This window comes from Myxine glutinosa, chromosome 12 (genome assembly GCF_964187855.1).
Source record: "Myxine glutinosa chromosome 12, kmMyxGlut1.1, whole genome shotgun sequence".
Taxonomy (NCBI): Eukaryota; Metazoa; Chordata; class Myxini; order Myxiniformes; family Myxinidae; genus Myxine; species Myxine glutinosa.
Window position 1 is genome coordinate 4748299 of NC_136272.1, and position 26907 is coordinate 4775205.

Genomic DNA, 26907 nt, shown 5'->3' on the forward strand with positions numbered 1-26907 from the left:
TTCACTTTCGTTGTTGCAACGTTTTGCTCCAACGTTTTGGGAACATTCAAATGTTGTGTTTTGCTGATGCTAATTACCTGAGGTAATTACAGTAATTACAGTTCCGGTAATTACAGTAATTACAGTAATCATTACAGTAATTGCAGTAATCTTATTACAGTAATTGCATTACATTAACTCAGGCACCTGTTGAGTGAGGAGGCTGATGTTTGGACATGACACTGACCGGGTGAGGTGGCTGTCAAGGAAAATATTGATTTATTGATTAGTCATTTAATAAATTAACTCGTTGATTTATAAATGACTTATTTAATTAAAAGTCCTCAGAGATACATCTTCGGATGAAATACTTGCAGATTGGTTATGCTGTGAGCCAATTGATTAAGGAAAATATTTTGTGATGGCCATATTGGCAATTTCGTGGCCATATTCGTGGCAACTCAGTTAGTGCCACTGCACCTTTAAAATGCATCCCTGCGTTCATTTTTCGATCGATTGAGTTGAAATTTTGAACAATCGGATCTGGACTGTCATTGTTAACGACTCTAGCACGCACTCGTCCAATCAGGATGGAGCGGTATGGTCCCCGGATCATCACTGCCCGCAGTTTTAATTAATTTTACTTTTTCTCTTGGGCATATAATTTTGAAGACATGCATGTCATGATAGAGGAAATGTTTGTTCTGTTAAACGGAATAAATGTTGTTTATTTGTGTGGGTGTGTATTTTTGTGAACTTGGATATATTTTTCACGACTAATTCCAGTTAACATCCTGCACAATTTGCTCGTTTGCTGGCCGAGTCGAAATTGCGTTGAGTTTCTATGGCATGCGCCATTAAAAGCGCAGTGTAATGGCTGAGCTCCCTTTATTTCGTTTTGGTCATGCGGATGAGCAAACAAAGTGACAAATGCTGCGACTGGAGCAGTAAAGGCGATGTTTTTTAAATGGAAACGATTTTTGTGGGTGTCTATTTTGAGTATTTTGGATATATTTTCACGACTAATTCCAGTTATCGTCCTGCAAAAGGTCTGCTCGTTCTTTTCCTTTGAGTCGTAAATTCCTGTTGAACTCTCATTAAAAAGCGGAATTAAGTACGCTGTGTGATGATGGAGATCCTTGATGACGAATCAGGAATAGTGAATGAGCAGACAAATATCACGGATGGTACACCAGATAGGGAAAATGTAGATGAAACCCCTTTTGCTCAGGTGCTGTGTAGCGCTGCACAAAGATCCATATGAGCGGGGCCTGGGTGCTGTGTAATTAGTACACAAAGAACCAATTACTAGGGTGCTGAATAAACACAAAGATCCATTTTTGGAGCTGGTTCTCCCGGTGCTGTGATTTATTCAAAGAACCAAATCTTGCAAGAATTAAGATATGATTTGTCGACATTAGAAATACTTTAATATATGTAACGATTTTGTAACGATCATCCTGCAAAAGGTCTGCTCGTTCTTTTTCCTTTGAGTCGTAAATTCCTGTTGAATTCTCATTAAAATGCGGAATTAAGTACGCTGTCTGATGATGGAGATCCTTGATGACGAATCAGGAATAGGGAATGAGCAAACAAATATCACGGATGCTGCGGCTAGAGCAGTGGGAGCGATTTTTGAATTGTTCAATGATTATTCGATATTGTTATGACTTATTGTCAATAGGTATACTAAGTGGCCATGAGGTAGCCTGTTGCTATGTACAGTTTTATTCTATTGTTGATTATACCACATAGCTGTGGTGATAAAGGAAATGTTCGTTTAAATAGATGATTATGATAGGACCATGACTATAAAATCATGATGATTATTATGAATGATATCATAGGGTTCAAATGCAGAATGATTGCATGAACTTGGGAAAGAACTTTCAAGCCCTATGGGATAAATTGGGTATTACAAGCGATGGAGTTTCAAAATTTAGCATGATTGAAGGAATTTGACAGTCCCATTTCAGGAGTTTTACGAAATTTATATTGCCAAGAGATTTTGGGTACTATTAAAAGGAAAATGATGAGATATTTTTCCCAAAGAACTTTAATATCTGCCATCCATTTTGGCTGTCTCACGAATGAAGGATGAGTTGCCTTTAGTGGTTGCAAAGAAAATTTGTGGAGACCAGGCAAAATGGGAAAATATGTCAGATATGACCCTAGGACAGGACGGCGATTCATCAATTGACATGAGGTACGAATCCGAGGTGACGACCGATGAAATTCGATCTCAGTCAATGGATGGACCTGTCCTGACATCATTGGGGAAAGGGCTTATGCAAGGAGTCATTCAAAATGATTAATTTGATTTATTGATGAATATTGATGAATTAATTGAAATTGAATAATTGATTGAATTGTTAATTGATTGAATCTAATTGATTGAATTTAATTGCATAAATTGAACTGAATAAATTGAATTGAATATATTGATTGTTTGATTGATGAAAATGCGGTCTCAAGAAAGAAGCTTTGATATCTTTGCGAGATATTATCAATGTGGAGACAACCTGGGAAAATTGAGCAAGGTGGTGAGTTTATATACAGATATATATGTGCGGTTACCATTGTGTGATTTCCCCGTCAAACAGAGCGGACACCTGAGGATTCACCCACTTCATACTGACCCTCCGGCTCATCTGCAAATACTGATCTGTGAGATTGGATTGTGCAAAAGCCACAGCTGAGGGAGATTCTCTGGAAATCACCGTGCGAACAGGTGGAGAGATCCTTCCTGGAGGTACGAGTGAAGCTTTAGAGGAACCTGGAACAAGCTACAACACATCCAACGCTACTTTGATAAAAGGCAGAATGGGAAATGGAGCCTGCAAGAACACACAAGGACAACCAGAGATTCCACAAAAAGGTACTTGTACACATCATATGTACGACCGTTATGGTGCCGAAGCTATAAGGCAGGTCGAGAATTGGTATTTGTGGACAAAGGGACATGATGAGGAGTTTCCAAGAGATGGTACATTTGAGCGAAGTCGATTGGAAAGATTGGAACAAAGATTGAAAGCCAGGAAGAGACAGAATCTAACGGTAGACTGGCTTGCATTCCATCTTTGGGATGGTGAATCCAGACAACGGGAACAGCAAGAACGGATAACGGAACTAGAACTTAAAATAAAAAGGATACAGGATACAGTGGAGGAGACAAATGCACAACTGCCCTCGAAATTAGGAATGAAAGTCACAGTTGTCCCATCTGATTTCCAGTTGTCTCCCCAAAAAGGACGGTACAGAGAATTTTTTCGTGTTTCAGGAGATAACGAGAGATTGCAGTGGCAACTCAGGGATGTAGAGATGCAGCCCAGCAATACAAGTGCACAGGTGCACAGATCAGACAACGACAGAAACCGGTGTTTCGAGTGTGGAAAGATGGGACATTGGAGAAGAAGATGTCCGTATGTCAACAGGAAGACAAGGTCATGGGGCAAACCAAGATCAAGGGTACCAGTGCTTACCGGTACCTCAGACAATGATTAGGCCTTCATTGCTGCAAATCCCAAATGATGATTGGCCTCAACAGATTCGATTACTGGACAAACATGAATAACTGTCGATGATTCTTGTGTCTGAAAAGTTTTCAGAGCAAGAATGATTCATTTTTTCTTTTTGCTTGTTAAACAAATTAATAATTAATTGATCAAATGCCAAAATTGGATCTTCTATTTTGGGCACAGCAATTTTAAATTTACAAAGTTTGGAACAATTGCGTTGCAATTTTTTTGGCAAACCAAGTGACAAGAGTCACATGATGATCAGGTGGGAATTTCGGACTATTGTTCCGCACGATTGATAGGTCAATGGTCGACTGACATGCAAATGGGTGTGTAGTCAAAATTTGGATAGATTATTGTGAAGGCTGAAAGGGTAATTTCAATGTGACATCATGAGGGTTTTCTAAGAATGGACTTTTGGTTTATTTGTCTATAAGCATTTTGGATTTGACTGACAAATTTTATGAAATTGAAATAAAATTGACACCCATCTGATCTGTAAATAATGGTTCCAACGCAAACAAATATGCATAATGCATGTGTGTGTGTGTTTTTGTGTATCAATCTTACAAGATTGTTGACACCGACAGTGTGCCTGTCTGGAAATGGATAGTTTTATGTGGATGGGATTGGGATATGTGGATGGGATTGAATATCCAGAGAATCCGTAAAATAAAATAGAAATATAATTTGATTATGAACATTATCTCTTTTGTCAAGGGAAATGGAATATAAAAAATTTGATGTGCTGGGTTATGAGCAGCCATTAATTAATAGTAAAATTGTGAGTAATTTTGGGATTCCATTTTTTTGAATTTTTGAATTTTTGAATTTTATCAGCATATAAATTGTGCTGTATGTATGGATGTGTTTTAGGCATAGATGATATGGGAAAATAGTAAAGAAAATTTTGCTGGTTTGAACTATTGTGGGTTTTCAGTTCTGGAGTTTAAACAAAGTCACTGGTTAACAGATGAGAAAGGATAGTAAATAAATTATTCTCTGCTGGGCAAATTAAGTACGATATTACTAAGACTTATGAGAGCTATTGTTCCGCCTTACAGCAGTGGAAAATTATTGGGAAAAAATTAGATCCAACATAATGAATCTATAAAAGAATGTGATAGGGATAATATCCTCAATTTGTACTAATTATTTGATTGTGGGTAAAGGAATTAAGTCATCGTAGTGGATTGTTAACAGCAGCCTGAAAATGTCCTGAGAGTGTGCATCCATGTAATCAGAAATCCCAGATGTGTTTTTTACAAACAACATTTTGGTAGAGGTCTTGTGTGGAACACTTCCTTGGTAGATAAAAACGGTACTGCATGCTGGCAGCCACTGTTGCGGCCAGTTAGGCCAAACAAATTGAGAAGAAATTGTAGTTAAATACGTAAGTTACACATGGCTATTTGTAAAAAAGGAAATTTGTTGAGATGGGAAACATTTTTTCGAAGGTTTATTAAGGTGTTATAATATGACATGTGGCAAGGCAAACTATTGGATGGGAAAATTAGATCTGGCTATAGAATAAATTTATTGACCCCTTGAAGTTAATTCTTCGAATCATTGTTTCACTGGCATTTTTTGTTCAAATTGGAAATAGTTTGGTAGAGCTTTGGTTAAAACCTTTGGTTGCGGTATCTTGGAACGAAATGACAAACCATAGGAGATTGATAAGAATAGAAAAAAAAAAGATGGACCCAAAATAGAAAGTTGGATTCATGCCCCTCATTGCAAACAAGCACATGGGGCTAAGGTGGACGATCCCACAGAAAATGAGGCTGCACCTAGCAGCCCAGCAGAACATTCAGTGGTAGATAAATGATAGTAGTGATTTACAGTCATTTGAATTACATTTTAACACCCCTTGCATTGATAAACATTACATTTTCAACATGTGATATTCCTACTTGGGATAGTGACATTTATTTGCCTACATGACATACAATTACCTGCTAATATTAATACAACATGAGTGAAAAATGTATCACAACTACACTCATGATCAGGGGATTGAGTTCAACCCCGGGAGATAGGGGGATCAGGGTAAGACAAATAATCTGATTATGTTACATATTAAGGGATTTTCTTTATTTACCTTTTAGGAAGCTTGTTAGTTTGGTATATAATGTTAAATGTCATCGACATATAACTATGTCATAGGTATGAATATATACAAGGAGTAGCAGACTTGTTTGTTGGTTTAGTAGTTATATTGGCAATTATTTTAGTGGTGGCTTGCTTGAAAGCCTTAGTGACGGTGTGTTTGAATAAGGTAACCAACAACACGATGATAACACATGAAGTGACAAATGAGGAAAGAAATGTGGAACCAGAAAAGGAAGACTTTTATGGCGACATAAACAGTAGAATTAAGATAATGGCATAACGACAATGTTATGAGTTGTGTCAATTACAATATCAATGAACTCATATCACCACGAGTGACACACTGTTAGGAAAAAAAAAAAAAAAAAAAAAGGAAAAGAAAAAGTGGAGAGGAATTATGGTAATACATTATGCTTAATTTGTTGGTTTGGGAAAATTGTTGTTGGGAATTAGGTATTCCCGTTTGTGATTGTAATCATATACAATGATATTCTTAGTTTAGTAATAAAATACATACCTGATTGAATATTATTTGTGTGACGCATATAAATGAATATAACTTTTTGTGTTAAGGAAAAACAACAAATTGTTGAATGTGAAACTGTCGGAAGATATACATGATTATGCTGATTTCATGGTAAGATGTACCCTATCTGATTCAGTGTGTGTGGAAAGCAGATTCAGATGTGACTGAGCATAAGGATAAGACGAGATCACATTTTGAAGGGAGTGCTAACGGAATTGGGAAGAAGTTCGAGAAAGAAAATTTGTGGCTAAAAAATGAAGTTAATCGTGGCATACACCCTCTTTCTCAAAGAATGATGAAGACATTCTCCCGTGTAACTTGGAGATGAATGCTTACCTTCACCAAGGAAATTTATGTGACCATTTGCCTGGATCACACTGCAACATATGAAAGAAAGGCGATCACTTACTCTTGTTCGAAGACTTCGAACATTCACCACATCAGAAGTTGCAGGACAACGACATTTTACCTGCAACCTCTGTGAAATGCGGGGACATATGTTATTACTTCACCAACGTCCGGGGAACCAGCATGGAGCTGCAAAAAACGGCTGTGCCCTTGTCACAACAGCTGTGCACGATTCTGCTGGTTGCTCCTGGTAAGGACCATGAATGACCTGAACACCATGGTCCCAACATCATTGTGGATGCATCCGGCATCCCTGTTCCACATCTTGCTGGCCAATCAACGTCACACCAATACTTGCTGCCCACTCATAATGAGGGAAGAGGCAAGTCGACTACAACTGGGCGAAGGCCTTGTTCAAGGAATCATTATGGTTCACAGCAAAAAGTGGCAAGAATGCTACATGGAGAGAAGGGTCAGTCTATGACTCCGCAGTGTTACCACAACAGCGAAATCCTACACGAAGTAGTGCAGGAGCTATGAAGACATTAGGAGAAAATGTTTCATACCTGGATTCAAACACAAGTGATCAGCCCTTCCTTTCAAACAAAGTCAACATTTGTGTGGAGGCAAACGTTTTTGTGCCAGATGGTGCAGATGCTTTACAAAACTTGAAAATGAAGTGAAATTGTTGTATCTTGGTGATGGTGAAGTGTTGTTTTGAAAATATATTTGTGATGCAAATGCAATAGATTGAACGATATGGAAGAAGTCAATGACCAACGAAATGTTTTGTGATTCTTGCAGGATGACGGTGTATGCCTAAGGGAATTTGATTACCAAAGTGATTGATTATTTACTTATACTTGTAATGATGTTTACTAGTAGTGATTGATTATTTACTTATACTTGTAATGATGTTTACTAGTAGTGATTGATTGTTTACTTATATTGATGTTTAGATTAATGGTTAATATAAACAAAAACAAAAAGATGAGGGAATTGTGGAAGTGTAACTCAGTGTAACATATTGATTGGCCCTGGTAACTTATTAATTAACCTGGTAACAAAGCAGATACATTTTATGTGTATGAACAATGTAATCTCTTGAAACACCTGGTCAAGGCCCCAGGCTAGAGCACCCCCCCCTGCTGTGATTTCCATTTACACAGCAGGAGGGGAGCGAGCTGATGCCAGGACTCGGTGCGATGCATGACCCCGGGACATTAGCGGAGAGGAGATTAAGTCCAGTTTGGCGATATAACGAGAGCAAACGTTGAGTAAAGTACACTGGTCCTCAGAAGCCCTGCCCGACGGAACGATGGAATGAACGAGTACTTGCTACGTGAAGCGCTGACCGAACGGGAGTGTCGGATGGAGAGAAGGACCAGCGAAAAGAGTTAAACCTGATCCATTATATTATGCGGTATCATTTTGGTAATTGGATGAAGTGAATACAGTTTAATAAACGAGACCTTTTGTAACCTGTGTCCGGTCTTTGGAGTCCTGTGAGTCCCCCAGTAAATTCCCTGACAGCCATAAACTGGGACACTTGATGTCCCACTGTCATGCTTTGGGAAAGGAAAATCGGGAGCGGAGTCCGACTTGTACCACTCCGAATGTGATGGCAAACGTGAGGAATCACCCGCAGAAGAGTTACCAACCATTTATTTATGAGGGGTTTATCTCACTGGAGGGAGACTCGACTAACCCAAGACCTGTTAGGGTATTGAGGGACACAGGAGCACATCAGTCCTTAATGCTTGAAGGCATTTTGCCATTGTCGGAGGGTACAGCAACTGGTGATCGTGTTCGGTTGCAGGGGATCGGTGGCTGGGTTAGCGCTCCCCTTCATGTCATCAATCTAGAGTCTGATTTGGTGTCAGGACCGGTCACTGTGGGGTTGCAAGCCACTCTTCCGGTAGAGGGAGTATCAGTTGTGGTTGGGAATGATTTGGCCGGGGGTCGAGTTTCTAGTAACCTGATGGTTGTGAAAAAGTCCGATATGGGAAATAACACCACACCAGTCAGGGATGGAGGCAAAGTTGGCAAGCTCTTTGTAGGTGGACTGAACTTCAAAACAAAGGAAGATGTTCTGGAGTCTACCTTCAGCCAATATGGACCACTTTTTGAAGTGCTGCTGATAAAAGACAGGGAGAGACAGAAGTCCAGAGGGTTTGGCTTTGTCACGTTTGAAAACTCAAAGGACGCAAGAAATGCAGAAAAGGATCTGAATAACAAGGAGTTGGAGGGACTGACCATAACAGTAGGGAAGGCATTTTGTAGGCGTCGAAGGGGCTACAGAAGAGGACAACTTGGCGGTAGTTTTGGTGGCGGCCGCAGCCGATATTGCTATGGAGGCTCTCAGAGTTACGGCAGCTCCCAAAGGAATGACTATCGGGGTAGCGACCGAGAAGGAGACCGTTATTCACGGGACTACAGTGACAAGTGGTCCAACCGTGAATATTAGGGAAGTTAGAAAGAGTTGAAGCACTGAATGCTGCAGAGCAGCCGAGCCAACATTCCTACAGGGGGGCCCTGAGGCGAACGTGCGGCCAGACGGACGGTAACGAGTGGGTATATATACCAGTTCTTTTTCATATGTATGACAGCACTTACAGTTGTCATGGCTACGGCTTGTCGAATTGCTACGGCCAACCGAGAAATGAAAAAAGTTATAACTTCGCGCTATAATTCCACGGCGACCCCTACGGCCTGTAAAAGATAGCCATACACCCTAGGGCCACCCTGAGGCCACCTCAGAAACTCTGCGGCCGCCGCACGTTTCTGTCAATTTAGGGGGGGTACGGCCGCCGTATCCTAGCCATAGAGCAAATGTGACTGAGGAGTAAAGGCGTCCATGTAGTCAACGTTCCTGCAGGGACTAACCTTGAACTCCACATTCCTAAAGGCGTCTATGTAAGGAATACTCAGCTCGGCCTCCCGGGAAAAAGTGCTATCAATGGGCTTGGGTGGTTTGTTTACAAAAGTTGGCCTGCAAAGAAAGTTTTAGCTGGGGTCAAACTTTCTTTCCTGAAGGGGGGAAGTGTTACGGGTTCGGCACTCATTCCTAGTGTTGTTATTATTATTGTGGGTCCAAGTATTGGGATTGTTGTTGTTTAAAGGAAATCCGGATCGAGACCGGAAGAGGTGGAGCGAAAAAAAGGAGGTGGGAGGAGATCGAAAAGAGACGTGGTGGTGGAGGCTCCGGGCCGAGCGTTCGACGTGCAGTGCGAGGGAACCTTGCGTCCTTAAAAGGAAGTTCGGTCGATAAGAAATATCACCGGAGTGCGGGGAGCCTGTGTCGCCGGGTATTCTCAGCGAGGTTCCGGAGGATCCAGACCTTGAGAACCCGGGTTGGAGCGAAAGCCGTCCGCCATTCTGGCCACGCGAGCACCCTGCAGGGAACAGGCTTTCGTCGTGTCGGCTGGGCATTATTCCCTGGGGGATCGCCGGGAACGGCCGTGCCAGAGAGGGGCACGTGCGAATTATACGGAGGCTCGCGGGTTGAACCGCAACATGTACGTCGGAGCGAATCTTTGTGAGGTTCCTCTCCACCGCTGTGCTGCTGGGGGCTGAGCACGTGACCTCGGGGTCGTCTCGCTCGTCGACGCCTCAATTCGAATCTTTGTGAGGTTCCTCTCCACCGCTGTGCTGCTGGGGGTAAGGCGGGGGGGGGGGGGGGGGGGGAGGGACCCCGTAACACAAGCTATAACCTCTGGGTTTGCCGATGGTCTTTGTTGTGTATTTCCCCAGTGTGCCATATTTGTCGAGTGGATGGTCAAGGTAACCTATTAGGCCCAACGGATTATAGTGCGTGGGGGAATCATAACTGTATCAATGTATGATCTGTATCTGATTGTGATAGTGCAGTATTGTACATTGATCCTGTAATTGCTGTTGATATGTGTTTTTCTCTCGTCCAATTTCCCCTCCCCCCATTTATTAAATCTAATTACTTCAATTAACTTGTGGTTGGTTCGCGGTCCATCATTTGGTTCATAATCCCAGAGTGGTTAAAAAGTACAATCGTGGGAAATTGGTGTCATTACCTCACAGGAGGCTTCATAAAACCACTGCAGGATCACCCAATCCACCCCTCGGGCTTCCTTCCTGTTTTGAGGGGCAATCCGGACAGAGCGTCACATTACCGATAGAGCTAGATCAATTTGGCTTTCACGGCGGACTGCGTATGGTCTCTTTCAACGATACATCACCACTTCACTTCCTCTCTGGTCGTAGGCAACGTGTGGCCCTGAATTGATTTCTCTCATCTCCCCTTCCTGTTCAGGATGGAGTTCACAAAGGCAGTGTTCTGGGCCCTGTGCTTTTTCTGGTCTTCATCAATGATCTCTCTGACTCTGGAAAATCCTCTCTATCTCTTTGCTGATGACTCCACTCTCTGCCGCTCCATACCCCATCCCTCAGATCGGCAGTTTGCAGCCTCCTCACTCTCTGCAGACCTGGACAAAATCACAGACTGGGCAAACAAGTGGAACATGTCTTTCAATCCTGACAAATCTCACACTCTTACGATGTCTCTCCGAAAAGACCGACTGGACAACCCTCCCATGCACTTTCTGAGTAATCCTCTCCAAGAAGTTCGGTCACTCAAGCTTTTGGGTCTCACTATCTGCCATGATCTTTCCTGGGAAAACCACATTTCCAAGCTGGCCTCCAAAGCCAGTCGCCGACTGGGCATCCTCCGTCGTGCGAAGTCCTTCCTTGGCACAGCTGAGCTCCTCCCCACATACAAGGCTTTCATCTGCAGCTCAGTGGAATACTGCTCTCCGCTCTTGGCCGGTGCTCCTGCCTCACACCTGGCTCGGCTTCACGCTGTTGAAACCAAAGCTTTCAGAATCATTGGAATCTCCCGCAATGAGCTGATTCTGAGGGCCTTTCACTCACTTACCGCAGGCAGGTTGGTGGACTTTGTCTTCTAACGACTCCTCTCCGGCCTTGCTCCCCCAGCTCTGTCTGTGCTCTGTACCACATCCAAAACCTTGATATTTTCTACCCCCATTAATTTCACCCCAGATCCAATTTTTTTGGAAATACCGACTTTTTTCTTTGAAGTTCTAGCAGTGCCCATGTGTTTTATAACTCTCCCACCCCCCCCCCCCACCCCCCCCTTCCCATGCCTCCTCCCCCCAAGCCCTCTCCCTCCGACAGATCTCCCGATGTCCCTGTTCTCTACTGTTGTACTTGTGTGCTTCCCTCTCTCTCTCCCAATCTTGTCTCCCGCTTCCTTTATTAAATGTTTTGTTACGTGTCCGTTTGTTTTTTTGTGATTAATGTTAGCTCATACACGAGCCTTGATCTTGTATACAAAAAAGAAAAAGAGAAAAGAAAAAAAAAGCAGTATTTATGTGTCTCTCTCACGCTCTGTCTGAAGGCAGGTTCAGTGCCGCCAGATATGTCTCACGGAAAGGTTTACACGAGATGGTTTGGTTTTGCCTCCCCAGCAGTACTCAAAGTCTGCATTTGTAATTTGTTCAACATGCTGACCATTCCTCCCCGACTTGTCACAAAGACACAGTGGGATCTTTAACATCCACTATTTGATGCTAGCAGACAGGACACCCAGCTTAACGTCCATCCAAAAAGCAGTACACTTTGGGATGTAATGCCCAGTGAATCATTTGATCGATTTCATTGACTTTCAGATGTAACATCTGTCAATTGTGCTTTGGCAACACAGGCGAGGGAAGAGAGAAAATAGCATAACATTTTTTGTGCTGAAGAACCTCGGTTTTGGAGAGCTTCCAGTCATCATCCATATCCATCAACTGGAAGGTCTCGTGTGAGCGTGGACCACTCCGAATGTCGACCATTTCTATATCGAAGATCAGTGTCGCTTCCGGAGGAATTTTACCTAAAATGGACAAAGACAAAAACAATTATTGACTCACTGTCACTTAATTCCTCAAGCATTTGATTTACTCCTATGTACATATAAGAGCTCACAATTTATAAACAAGAGCTTCTGTTCAAAAATAAACTATACAATGCAGTATACACGTGTAGGTGATGACTCATGGGTGGTCTAGTGCTTTGCAACTCATCTGATATACTGTGGCCTAGCAATGATCACCGAGGAGCATCGCAGGGGTTATAGGTTAAAATCTAGCTAAACGCCATTATTGTAACATGGATATGGATTCTAAACTTCGCAGAGGCAAGGGACCCAGCTTCATATTCCACATCCCATGCAGTACAAGGGATTTGAACCTGGGATACGCGTACAACCACGCTCCGTTGTGTAATGGTTAGAGAGTGTCCGCTCCGAGTGTGAGAGTTCTGTGGTTCGAGTGTTCGCTCCAAATGTGAGAGTTCTGTGGTTCGAGTGTCCGCTCCGAGTGTGAGAGTTCTGTGGTTCGAGTGTCCGCTCCGAGTGTGAGAGTTCTGTGGTTAGAGTGTCCGCTCCAAGTGTGAGAGTTCTGTGGTTCGAGTGTCCGCTCCGAGTGTGAGAGTTCTGTGGTTCGAGTGTCCGCTCCGAATGTGAGAGTTCTGTGGTTCGAGTGTCCGGTCCGAGTGTGAGAGTTCTGTGGTTCGAGTGTCCGCTCCAAGTGTGAGAGTTCTGTGGTTCGAGTGTCCGGTCCGAGTGTGAGAGTTCTGTGGTTCGAGTGTCCGCTCAGAGTGTGAGAGTTCTGTGGTTCGAGTGTCCGCTCAGAGTGTGAGAGTTCTGTGGTTCGAGTGTCCGGTCCGAGTGTGAGAGTTCTGTGGTTCGAGTGTCCGCTCCAAGTGTGAGAGTTCTGTTGTTAGAGTGTCCGCTCCGAGTGTAAGAGTTCTGTGGTTCGAGTGTCCGCTCCGAGTGTGAGAGTTCTGTGGTTAGAGTGTCCGCTCCAAGTGTGAGAGTTCTGTGGTTCGAGTGTCCGCTCCGAGTGTGAGAGTTCTGTGGTTCGAGTGTCCGCTCCGAATGTGAGAGTTCTGTGGTTCGAGTGTCCGGTCCGAGTGTGAGAGTTCTGTGGTTCGAGTGTCCGCTCCAAGTGTGAGAGTTCTGTGGTTCGAGTGTCCGGTCCGAGTGTGGGAGTTCTGTGGTTCGAGTGTCCGCTCAGAGTGTGAGAGTTCTGTGGTTCGAGTGTCCGCTCAGAGTGTGAGAGTTCTGTGGTTCGAGTGTCCGGTCCGAGTGTGAGAGTTCTGTGGTTCGAGTGTCCGCTCCAAGTGTGAGAGTTCTGTTGTTAGAGTGTCCGCTCCGAGTGTAAGAGTTCTGTGGTTCGAGTGTCCGCTCCGAGTGTGAGAGTTCTGTGGTTAGAGTGTCCGCTCCGAGTGTGAGAGTTCTGTGGTGCGAGTGTCCGCTCCAAGTGTGAGAGTTCTGTGGTTAGAGTGTCCGCTCCGAGTGTGAGAGTTCTGTGGTTAGAGTGTCCGCTCCGAGTGTAAGAGTTCTGTGGTTCGAGTGTCCGCTCCGAGTGTGAGAGTTCTGTGGTTAGAGTGTCCGCTCCGAGTGTAAGAGTTCTGTGGTTCGAGTGTCTGCTCTGATTGTGAGAGTTCTGTGGTTCGAGTGTCTGCTCTGATTGTGAGAGTTCTGTGGTTCAAGTGTCCGCTCCGAGTGTGAGAGTTCTGAGGTTAGAGTGTCCGCTCCGAGTGTGAGAGTTCTGTGGTTCGAGTGTCCGCTCCGAGTGTGAGAGTTCTGTGGTTAGAGTGTCCGCTCCGAGTGTGAGAGTTCTGTGGTTAGAGTGTCCGCTCCGAGTGTGAGAGTTCTGTGGTTCGAGTGTCCGCTCCGAATGTGAGAGTTCTGTGGTTCGAGTGTCCGGTCCGAGTGTGAGAGTTCTGTGGTTCGAGTGTCCGCTCCAAGTGTGAGAGTTCTGTGGTTCGAGTGTCCGGTCCGAGTGTGGGAGTTCTGTGGTTCGAGTGTCCGCTCAGAGTGTAAGAGTTCTGTGGTTCGAGTGTCCGCTCAGAGTGTGAGAGTTCTGTGGTTCGAGTGTCCGGTCCGAGTGTGAGAGTTCTGTGGTTCGAGTGTCCGCTCCAAGTGTGAGAGTTCTGTGGTCCGAGTGTGAGAGTTCTGTGGTTCGAGTGTCCGCTCCGAGTGTGAGAATTCTGGGGTTCGAGGGTCCCCTCCGAGTGTGAGAGTTCTGTGGTTCGAGTGTCCGCTCCAAGTGTGAGAGTTCTGTGGTTAGAGTGTCCGCTCCGAGTGTAAGAGTTCTGTGGTTCGAGTGTCTGCTCTGATTGTGAGAGTTCTGTGGTTCGAGTGTCTGCTCTGATTGTGAGAGTTCTGTGGTTCAAGTGTCTGCTCTGATTGTGAGAGTTCTGTAGTTCGAGTGTCTGCTCTGATTGTGAGAGTTCTGTGGTTCGAGTGTCTGCTCTGATTGTGAGAGTTCTGTGGTTCGAGTGTCTGCTCTGATTGTGAGAGTTCTGTAGTTCGAGTGTCTGCTCTGATTGTGAGAGTTCTGTGGTTCAAGTGTCCGCTCCGAATGTGAAAGTTCTGTGGTTCGAGTGTCTGCTCTGATTGTGAGAGTTCTGTGGTTCAAGTGTCTGCTCTGATTGTGAGAGTTCTGTGGTTCGAGTGTCTGCTCTGATTGTGAGAGTTCTGTAGTTCGAGTGTCTGCTCTGATTGTGAGAGTTCGGTGGTTCAAACCCCGGCGGAGTTATTCCAAAGACTTTTAAAACAAAGTTTGTGCTGCCTCCTTGCTTGACACTCAACATTTAAAGAGGATAGAGTACAGCCAAACAACCATAGGTTGGCAACCATGACACAGGCTTTGAAGAAACTAGTGGCCTCTTCCTGCAGTGAAGTTCCTTGTAAGGGAACTCGTATTATATCATAACCAAAATGAGAACACTAAAACCAGGACAACCAAGACACAAAGTTGATTAATTTTAGTAATCACAAACAATCAGTATTTGAATTTGTGAGAAAACCAATGAAACACGTTTTGTTCAACAGGATAAATCAATGTATTGATAAAAGGAAATGATAAATGCATGAACATGGAAATTCCCAATTTTGGAATGTAAAATAAAACAAAAACATTGGGTTAGGAAGAGAAAAATAATTCTGAATGTTACGAAGTTTTTCCTTTGTCATTTTTATTTTATTTTTATATATACAAGATCGAGGCTCGTGAAAGAGCGAAAGAGATTTTTTTCCCTTCATGTCATGATGTAAATGTTAAACTTATTAATTTTACAAGCGTGACGGCGCACTCCGCGCGCCTCACCGCACGCCTTTTCAGAGGGATAGGCATCTTTGACCATTTCTGTGTCTTTTGAGTCTTCAGAGTCTTTTGGGTCTTCATGGTGTTTGGGGTCTTCAGGGCCATTTGGGTTTTCAGGGCCATTTGGATCTTCAGGGTCTTTTGGATCCTATGAGCCTTTAAGGATATTTTTGGTCTTTGGGGTGTTTTGGGTCTTCGGGGTCTTTTGTGTCTTCAGGGACTTTTGGGTCTTAAGGGTCTTTTGGATCTTTGGGCCATTTGGGTCTTCAGGGTCTTTTGGATCCTCTGGGCCTTTAATGGTATTTGGGGTCTTCGGGGTCTCTTGGATCTTCAGGGTCTTTGTGGTCTTCAGGGTGTTTTGGGTCTTCAGGGTGTTTTGGGTCTTTGGAATCTTCAGGGTCTTTTGAATCTTCGGGGTCTTTTGAATCTTCGGGGTCTTATGAATCTTTGGGGTATTTTAGGTCTTCGGGGACTTTTGGGTCTTCGGGCTGTTTTGGGTGTTTTTGGTCTTCGGGGTGTTTTGGGTCTTGGGGGTGTTTGGGGTCTTCGGGGTGTTTTGGGTCTTCAGGGTCTTTTGGATCCTCAGGGCCTTTAAGGGTATTTTGGGTCTTCAGCGGTCTTGGTGGTCCTAGGGGCCTTGGGGAACTTAAAGGGTCATCAAAGGTCTGAGGGGTCTCAGCAGTCTAAACGTAATTAATGTCATATCTAGAATAACTCATCTCATTTATTTAATAACGGTGATGTCATATATACGACGGCCAGTCAATAAGTAACCTTAAAATGGCGATATAAATTCGACAATGTAATGTGTGTAGTTGTAGACAACATATGTTATATCTATGGGTAAGAGTAATGTTTTGCCTGTTTTAGATCTGGCAATATTGAGCGTATGACGTCAGTATAGCAGTTCCAAGATGGCGGCTCCCTCAGAAGCATGCACCAGGGAGGAGCAACGTTCTGTCATCCGTTTCTTTGGAAGAGAGGGTGTGAATCCCAGTAAAATCCATCGCAGAATGAAGATGCAATGTGGTGACGCATGTTTATCGCTGCAGGAGGTGTACAACTGGGACAGGAAGTTTAAAAGTGCAGTGTCCAGTGTGGCAGACGCTGCTCGCTCGGGCCGGCCTCACACAGCCGACACACCATAAATGGTTGCAGGTTGAGCGTGTGCTAAGGGAAAACCGTCACTGGATGAAGTGGTCTCGAATTGAACATTATCCATGGTTCAGCACACCATATCATTCACAACGTGCTAGGGTTCCGCAAAGTGTCTGCAAGGTGGGTGCAGATACAACTCACAGAGAGTCACTCGATGTTCGAACATTGCTGCGGGGATTTGCTTCCATTCAGCCACAATGTTTTCTCTCATCTCCCCTTCCTGTTCAGGCTGAGTTCCTCAAGGAAGTGTTCTGGGCCCTGTGCTTTTTCTGGTCTTCATCAATGATCTCTACGACTCTGGAAAATCTTCTCTGTCTCTTTGCTGATGATTCCACTCTCTGCCGCTCCATACCCCATCCCTCAGATCGGCAGTCTGCAGCCTCCTCACTCTCTGCAGACCTGGACAAAATCACAGACTGGGCAAACAAGTGGAACATGTCTTACAATCCTGACAAATCTCACACTCTTACGATGTCTCTCCGAAAAGACCGACTGGACAACCCTCCCATCCACTTTCTGAATAATCCTCTCCAAGAAGTTCTGTCACTCAAGCTTTTGGGTCTCACTATCTGCCATGATCTTTCCTGGGAAAACCACATTTAAAATCTGGCCTCCAAAGCCAGTCGCCGACTGGGCATTCTCCGTCGTGCGAAGTCCTTCCTTGGCACACCTGAGTTCCTCACCACATACAAGGCTTTCATCCGCAGCTCAATGGAATACTGCTCTCCCCTCTGGGCTGGTGCTCCTGCCTCACACCGAGCTCGTCTTCACGCTGTTGAAACCAAAGCGTTCAGAATCATTGGAATCTCCCGCGATGAAGCTAACTCCAAGGGCCTTTCACTCACTCACCGCAGGCAGGTTGGTGGTCTTTCCGTCTTCTACTGACTCCTCTCCGGCCTTGCTCCCCCAGCTCTCTCTGGGCTCTGTGCCCCCAAATATTCCTACAGGTCGCACAAGATCTGCCTGCAACCCTCTTATGGTTAAACTGCCAAAATCAAGACTCTCTGCTCACCTTCACTCCTTCATTCCTCTTTTCTCCCGCCTCTGGAACAAACTCCCTCACTCTCTTCAATCCCACTCCACCCTCCAGGTCTTTAAAACAGCTGTTCACCACCATCTCTTATCTTCCCCCATCCAAAACCTTGATCTTTTCTACCCCTGCTAATTTCACCCCAAATCCACTTTTTTGAAATACCAACTTCTGCCCTGGAAGTCCTTGGTGTCCTTGTGTTTTATACTTCTCCCACTCCCCCCCACCCCCTTCCCACGCCTCCTCCCCCCAAGCCCTCTCCCTCCCACACATCTCCCTGCTCTCAAATGTTGTGTTTGTGTGCTTCCCCTTCTCTCCCCATCTTGTCTTCCGCTCCCTCTTTTGATATATTTTGTTTGTCTGGTTGATTTGTTTGTGAAATAAATATTAGCTTTCACGAGCCTCGATTCAGTATACAAAAAAAACCAGAAAAAAAAAAAAAACCCAGCCGAATCCACGAATTAGGAGTGTCCGCATACTTTTGGCCATGTAGTGTATATGACATATGTCCTCAGTAGGGGAAACAGAAATTCAACATAGGATATTACCCACAAATATGACATTTGTCTGCAGTCGGTCGTTTTTTTATAACAACAGTTATTGGAAAAAAAAAAATCAACACCAAACAGTCAAACATCCATAGAATTAAACGGATATAGAATACATGTTCATTTATTCACTTTAAATAAAAATATAGTGTGTAATGTTTCACATGTGTGATGGCTGTAAATACGGAGACGATGGCGCACAATTTCTCTTGTAGTTTTTATGTTTTTGACAGTTTTATTCTGACTTGCTGCTCTTCAATATTTCATTTATCTTAAGCAAATTTTAGACTTTTAGCAATAACATATGGAATTGATGTTATAGAGACAGAAGTTCTTTCGCATGCCAAAGGCTACACATATGTCTGCTTGTGGATGGTTGATAGGGAGTTTTTGTTTTTAAAAGTTTTTGAAAGTTACTCTTCTGAAATTAATCATAGCACCCTAAATAAATTCTGTGGGAAATTTGTTGTTTTTGTCTGATCTGTAACACTATTTCCGATAAGCCACCTTACTAATATGTTAGTGCAATAAGTTCCTATTTGTATAATGTACTTTTCTTGCATCACTGCAACAGGTTTTTGCTAACCTTTAACCCAATCTTTTAACCCTCCAATTTAGAAGTGGAGGAATGGTTGATCAGAGTAGTGATGGCAATGTACGAGAGAGCGCGCACAGCTGTAAGGACGAAGGACGGGAACAGTGGTGAGTTTGAGGTGAAGGTGGGAGTGCATCAGGGGTCGGTACTAAGTCCACTACTATTTGTAGCTGTGATGGAGGTGCTGGCTCGGAACGTAAAGGAGGGTTTACCGTGGGAGGTATTGTATGCAGATGATCTGGTGTTGATTGCGGAAAATATGGAAGGAAAGTATGGCGTTTTCCCTTTGTGGGCGAAAAAGAGCTCTTTAGCTCCGACGAAGGGTTAATGGCCAATACAACAGCTTCTTGCTTCCCATGACAATTAGCATGTATCTCAATCTACGTCTTGATTTAATTTGTCATTCTACCTGTCTGCCGATGCAGATCGACATGAGCCTTCACCAACAAGACTAGTTTTTCAGTGTGCTTAAAATATTATTACCTCCGCTACCGAAGGTGGATGGAAGTTATGTTTTCACCCCTGTCTGTCTGTTTGTTTGTCTGTGAACAGGATATCTCAAAAAGTTGTGGATGGATTCGGACGAAATTTAGTGGACAGGTTGGGTGTGTGACGAGGAAGATTTTAGTGAAGATCTGAATCTGGATCCGGATATGATATGAGAATAATTAAAATTTTTAAGTGATTCTTCACCATTGAGTGATCGTACCAAGAACGATATATAGCACGATGTCAAAAAGTTGTGGATGACTTGTTACAAAACTTGGTGGATGAGTTGGGTAGGTCATAAGAACAAGCCAATTAGATTTTGATTCAAGTCCGAATCCAGATCCGACCTGTTAGTGGGATACAAAACAAAGTGTTCAGCCTGGTAGAGGTATGCTCTCTACCGAGTGCTGTTCTAGTTTTGTGATGTAATACAACTCATTGTAGCCATTAGTAAGGAAGTACTGTGAATATTCCCATTACCTTGTAAAAATTTCATAGCAATAAAAAACTTAAAAGTAGAACAGCACTCGGTATCCCAATGATAGACCGGATCTGGATATGGATCCGATTCAAAATTGAATCGGATTGTTCTCATCACCTACCCAACTCATTCGTTCAAATCCATCCATAGTTTTTTGAAATATCGTGCTAGATATCATTTTGACCCCATCTCTCAATGGTGAAGAATCACTTTAAAAAAATGTAAATCCTCTATCCCGATCCGGATCTTCACCAAAATTGAATCAATTCGTCCTTGTCATACACCCAGCCTGTCCACCAAGTTCCATCCAAATCCGTCCATAACTTGTTGAGATATCCTGTTCGCAGACAGAAAAACAAACAGACAGGGAGACAGGGGCAAAAACATAAGGTCCACCCATCTTCACTGGTGGAGGTAATAAAACTCTGATACTTCACCAAGATCACAAAAAATTTTAATCAATAAATATTTCATTTGTACAAAACAAAGTAGATCAATTGGGTAATGTAATTGGTTTACTACTTCGCACCTTTGCCTTCCTTGCCATATGCCAACTCAGGTGGAATTGTGAGTTTTCTTTTCTCTCCTTTACACATGTCCAACAGGCCATGGTCCCAGCCCTTAATCACTTCGCCGATGCCAAGTGTGAACCACACCGGCTGACCTTGGTTGTGCTGCAAGCTGCAATGGATTTCACTCAGACGTGATATAACATGCAACCATTCTGGGGGAGCAGGAGAAAGGGTGAGCAGGGAGCAGGATGGGAGGGAGAGGGGAGCAGGAGGAAGTGTGAGCAGAGGTCAAGGAGGGGGGGGGGGGTATGCACACACACACACATAAGGAGGGGGGGGGGGTAAGTGGGGATTTGGAGAAAAGGTGAGCAGGGAGGAGGGGGAGGGGTGGGTGGGGAGGAGGAGGGTTCTGTTTGTTTATAATCACAATAATGAAATTGTGACAAGTGAGAATAAAGTCAAAGCATTTTTCAACTTGGAAAAAAAACTTCCGATGGAAATATCCATATATATTACTAAAGTGTATTGCTGTACATTATACATTCAGTTGTTCAAATACCGTCTAAAAGAAGAAGTAAAACAATATCTCTCGGGAATTTCCCCAGGCCTCCCAACTAATTAATTACGTTTTTCTATTTTCCTGTGTAACTATGGAGGAGGTATGACGGCCTTTCTTGCAAATAAATAGATAAATACACTTACCGTAATTATAAGAATCGCTGATTTCTTTAAATGTTCAGATTTCACTCCAGGTTTTGGCACTTATTTGGTCCTCGAGATCCGATCCTCAAACCCGAATATAGATTTTAATTATATACTTGAATTAGACTGCGAGAGTAGATCGTGTTTCCAAGGCAAGGCACGTTTGAATAGGCCAAAATTAACTGGAGGTTAAGACCCCTGCAAGGTGATGTTCAGCTGACCGGAGATAAAGCCGTTCATCAAGGTAAGCCATTATTTTTCTTCAAAAGGAATGTTTAAATTTACCCAAACACCCAGTTTTCATTCATGCACTCCGATGCATGCAAAGTTTGGCGCCGCAAGCTTTTATGGTTTTGGAATTATGGAGGACACGCACGACGCACACGACGCACACAAACACGTTATCATGGAAACCGACCACTATCCTTGGCACGGGGTTATAAAGGGTGCACTGTGAGATTATTGAGGCCTGGTACTCGACTGTCGTAAAGTAAAACCTCCATCAACCGACACATTGAGTTGCATCCCACATACAGAGTACTAAACGATCAATTACAACGTCAACAAAAACAGCAGAATTATTTCAATGCACGGGGATGGAGCCTTATAATTGGCGAGGACTTGGACCAATCCATGACGCGAACAGGTCCCAATGGTACAGGTACCCAATGTGAAAAGTAGACCCCACTAATATATATATATATATATATATATTGTTACAGACACGACTTTGATGTTAAGGTGGGCCGAGCGGAATGGCCGTCGTGTCCGCACAAATTACCCGATTGTACTCGAACGTCGACGAAGCCGCGCTACGCTGGCTCAATAGGAAAGAGAAGACACCCGGCTGGGTTATAATGACACAATACGACACCAGGGGTTCAGTTCTCAAGACCTCCGGAGGAGGTTATATTCGTGCGGAAGGTCAGATTACAGGGACGAGAGGTACATCATAGGAAGACAGGCACTTAGACACAACCTTATATTATTCCCGACAGACCACAGAGAAACAGGACAAAAACTGACTCACACGGGGATTGATGACAAGGAAAGCGGGTATTCGATGGCCAGCACAAGGTGCACCTTGTGCTCAGGGTCAGGATGGCGCGGCCCAACAGATGCAGGAGGTCTCTCAGCGCTCGAGGTGGCGTCTTGTCGTCTCAAGCTGGGGGCGCATCTGACGTCACGTCCGGCAAGCGGCTGCGTATATCCGGCGGGGAGTGACACGCCCTCGGCTCGTTAGCTCCGCCCAGATGGAATCGGTCCGCCCTTCTTATTGGGTGCGGGGGGGGGGGTTTACCAGGCTCCGCCCTTGACGAGGAGCTGACAGCCAGCCCCTTCGTGGTAACCCCGTGGGGCGCATGGATAATGGCGGCTAACCGAGCCGGAGGGAGGACGCACACTCCCCGCGCGCGCCGTTGTTGTAGTTGTTGTTGTAGCTGTAGTTGTTGTTGTTGTTGTTGTAGCTGTAGTTGTTGTTGTTGTTGTTGTTTGGGGAAGAAGATGGGAGGAGGTATGGGAAGGTCCTAAACTCACTACTGGTGCCATATAATCACATTCTGGTGCAACGAAGAGTCATAATTAATGGAAACGAGGCCTTAACTGACATAGATTAAGAATAACTAGGAAGATGTCCGAAAGTTGTCTACGTGTGGTGCGGTGGACCTGGGCACGACATTTAATGGGGGAATAAGGGGAAGGTCGGCTCTACTGATTGTTATTTACATGCAATGGGACTAGGGAATGGGGGACTGGGGAAAGTTGGGGAGTATTGGAGAAAATAGGGGAATATTTACAAGCGGATATGGAGGCCAAATTCCATATTCGCAACATTGCACCCTTCTCTACCCTCGGGGCGTCCCGACCCGATAAATTTTTACCTACTTTAGTGTGGCACGCAATGTAGTTCCCTCTACTATTAACTCTACCCTGAGTGCGACAGTTTTACAGATATTCACAAATGAGTAAATATGTCCCCCTGCGACGTTGCACCCTTCTCCTCACAGAAACACACCCACAGGATAACCGAATCCGGAAAGAATTCTCAAACTAAACATACAGCCGGTAGGGAGCATTATTTACAAGACTATGCTGCTATTTACACTACGATCCAGGACCTGTTTTTGGAGGAACACATGCAGATGTTATGCATAGAGAGAGCGCGCTTGCCAACATCGATACACCAACCCACGAGTGCTCTGTGGCCGACGGCCTTTAATAACGTGCAGAGCACCCTTTCCGAGCATCAACAGCACCACCCCACCACCAATCGGTGCAGTCACCATTGTTCAATGATTAAAAATAAATGCGACAACCCCTAACCCTGCAGGTGTCTCTTGCTCTTCTTGTGGTGCACTTGGTGTCAACTAAAAGTGGTTCACCTGTATGGCATAGGTGCCACGTTGACCCATAGGTCCATCCCCGGGTGGTGCTTGGCCGCAAACGAACTGCGGTCCATTGTGGGTGGCCACAAACATTGCGGTCCATATGGTGTATCGATCCCGGCAGCAAACAGCGAAAGTGCAGGCCCACAACTGCGCAGCCAGCACCTCTCTCTCCTCTCTCTCTACCCCAAAGCCAGATCCTCGGAGGTGGGAGACAAAATAAGCAGACAAGTGAGTAAGGTGGTAAGGGCGCAAAAGTGCACGCAATGTAAGGTGATGCACACTGGGGGCACATGGGAACCAGGTGAGACAGGTACGTTCCTATCGTACGCCCCCCCCCCACCAGGTAACCTACATGGCCCCTCCCTTACCCCTTACTGTATCCACAAAACACAACACTACCCATAAACATCTACTTTACAAATCAACAAACATCCCTACTGTCTTCCCCGTTCCTCCCATAAACCAAATTCGTCTTCTCTCCCTCCTAACCAATCAAATTTGCCATTTTCAACTCTCATCAAAATTTGCCATCTCCAACTCAACATCATAATTTGCCATTACCAATTCATCATCAGTCCCTCCTAGGGAGGGAGAGATGGAATCACCCCAATGTCTCATCCACGTCGTGATGCGTCTCACAAATCCACACAGCGATTCATCTCCCGCAACAAAACAAAGAAAACACAGGTGTGGAGTCATCATCATCACCACAGGTAAGTGGCTGCGTATGGTGCGACAGGTTCATCAATCCTAACTATCTCCTAAATGACTTTAACAACTTTACACTACCCGCCCCGGGTACTCGTGAAAGGGGTCCACTCTTCCCCCATCCACACCTTCGCACCATGCACACCACTCCGTACCACTCACTCCAACTCTCTCCACACACCTGTACCTGCACACCTGTGCTCTCACACCTGGTGCCACCTGCACCCTTCTCTCCCCAAGCGCATTCGCGCTGATCCACAACACTCACTACTCATACACTGCTCCACACACCTGTCCAGTTGCACACCTGTGCAATCACACCTGTCCAGTTGCACACCTGTGCAATCACACCTGTTCAATTCTCACCTGTTCAATCCTCACACACACGGCATCATCTCAGCTAACTACTCCCTTCTGAAACTTGCGCTTCCCAGTCGTCCCTTTAACTATTGCGCTCCCTCGTCATTATAATCCACACTAATCTACCTGCGTCCCCACTACAGGTATCAGTCACTAACTAACTTAACGTTACCTAAGGTCATCTTCTCTAGATCCCTACACACAATATCCTAACCCACCCGGGCTAGTTTTCACTGCCATACACCCCATAAGCTATTGCTCCTTTGCCCCCCGCTTTCTGTGAGGGATGGTGGATTTGCCATCCCACCACATCGGGGGTCTCTCACTACCAATTTCGCTCGTCCAAATCCAACAATTCAAAAATTTTCTATTTACTGCCAATTCTATTCACTTTTCTAAATTTTGTATCAAATCACTACTATCACTATCACCATTACCCGTCTACTTATTACATCCTCTCGGTGCGCCAATCCCTGTCCAAAGCCCGGCTTCGTAAAGCCAAGCAATGGATGCTGGTTGTTTTGTGCCAGCGGCTGGATGCGTCCGGCACTCGGTGCAGGGACGGGGGCTTACCCGGGCCGAGATCCCACGCATCACCTCGGCGTGGAGCCATCCAATGTCCCGATCTCGACCTGCCGGCACGTCTCACCAAAAAGTGGTCGCCATGACGACCCTTTCTATCGGGCTGCCAGCTCCGCCTAGTGGAGCACGGACGCGGCCGTTCAAAGCGAGGCCCAGCACGCACCGAGGGCCCGATTCGGCTATAAGTCGTTCTAAACTCTATCCCGTCTAACGGCGATGCTTCACCTGGACGCTTACACCCCGCAGCCCGTTCCTTGCTCACACATCCAGCCGTGCCCATGCTCCTCGTACCTTTCCTTACACACCCAGGTACACCCATTCCACTCACAGCCTTGGTCACACACCTGACCACCGAACACTTTGGCACACATTCGTTGCTCGCACACCTCACCAAAACACCTCTTCGCGCCCCCTCCTCGGTCACCTCCTCTGTGACAATCACAGGTGTGCCCTCATTCACACACCCAACCACGTGCCTCACCACCAACTCCAGCGTGCATTCCCACTCACGCTCTACCATTCCAGGTGTGCATCCTTCCATCCCAGGTGTACATCCTCTCTCACCTGTCACAACTAACTCACGCTCCATGTCACTCTCACTACTCTCACCTCCATTCTTGACAGCGCACTCACCCTTACTCTTGACAGCGCACTCTTTCCTCATGCACCCGTCCGTTACACACCTCTCTCGCGCACACTCTCCCGTCACACCCTCTGCAACACTCACCACACCGCGCTTCCATGTGCTCCCTCGCACACGCGCTACGACCGACTCACTCTCGCCAGCACACTCACTCCTTGGCACGCACTTTTTCCTCACACACCCCAGAGTCGGATTTTCTCGCACACCTCCTTTTTCGCACACCAGACCTGTCGCACACTTCACCAACGGCCTCTCACGAACACCCGGGTCCATCTCGACCCCCAAGCTCCTTAAATCCCCTGGCGCATCATACGCACGACCATATTGGTCACCACTTACACCGGGTCCTCTTCCTCTTCGCTTCTCCTCCATCACCTGCGAATCCCTCATCCGGTTAATGAGCACATCATCACGATCCAAACACAGACTTTGGACCAATTCTTTTATCTCCTCTTTTATTTCTTTCTTATCCCCTCTCCGTCGCTTCTTAATTTCGCTCATCCCTTCTTCCACTTCTTCTAATTTGTGCTTCACTTCTTTTATTCCCCGGTACGTCTCCTCAAGCTCGTCCTCCAAGGCTACCTTGACCGTTTCCATGTGCGTCCTCACCTGCCGGTCCTTCGTCTCCATTACCTCTATCACCTCGTCCAACCTCGTTGTCAGTCCCTCACGTACCATCTGACATTCCCTCTTCGTCGCTATCAAGTCGTCTTTTAGTTCTTTCTGTGTCACTTTTAACCCTCCTAATACCGCAGTGTTCCTTTGAACCTGCTCCGTTAGTTCTTTTTGTCCCTCCGTCAGCTGTTCCACCTCCTGCGTCAGGTCCTCTATGCCCCCTTGTAACTTTACAGTCCCCTTTCTCACCTCCTTTTCCATGTGCTCCTCACAGTGCCTCACCTCCTCGCGCACTCCTCCGACCCCCTCACCCACTCCTCTTCTGATCTCCTCTCCCATCACTTGCATCTCCTGCCCAGATGCCACCCTCATCTGCTCCATTTCCTCCCTGTGAGCATCCAGTTTGGTTTCTACCCCCATTCTGACCCCCTCTATCTGCTGCTCCATTTGTTTAACTTCCCT

General features: G+C 45.2%; 1 protein-coding gene across 1 annotated transcript in view; it reads right to left on the bottom strand.

Moving 5' to 3' along the window:
- FKBP14 (FKBP prolyl isomerase 14) overlaps positions 1 to 26907 on the bottom strand; it is a 76438-nt gene that overhangs the window by 17934 nt on the left and 31597 nt on the right. The window contains exons 2-3 of the mRNA XM_078766413.1: positions 20466 to 20617; positions 12228 to 12355 (exon numbers count right to left, since the gene is read on the bottom strand). Coding sequence (XP_078622539.1) covers positions 12228 to 12355; positions 20466 to 20617 — 280 coding nt within the window. The remainder of the gene's footprint in view (positions 1 to 12227; positions 12356 to 20465; positions 20618 to 26907) is intronic.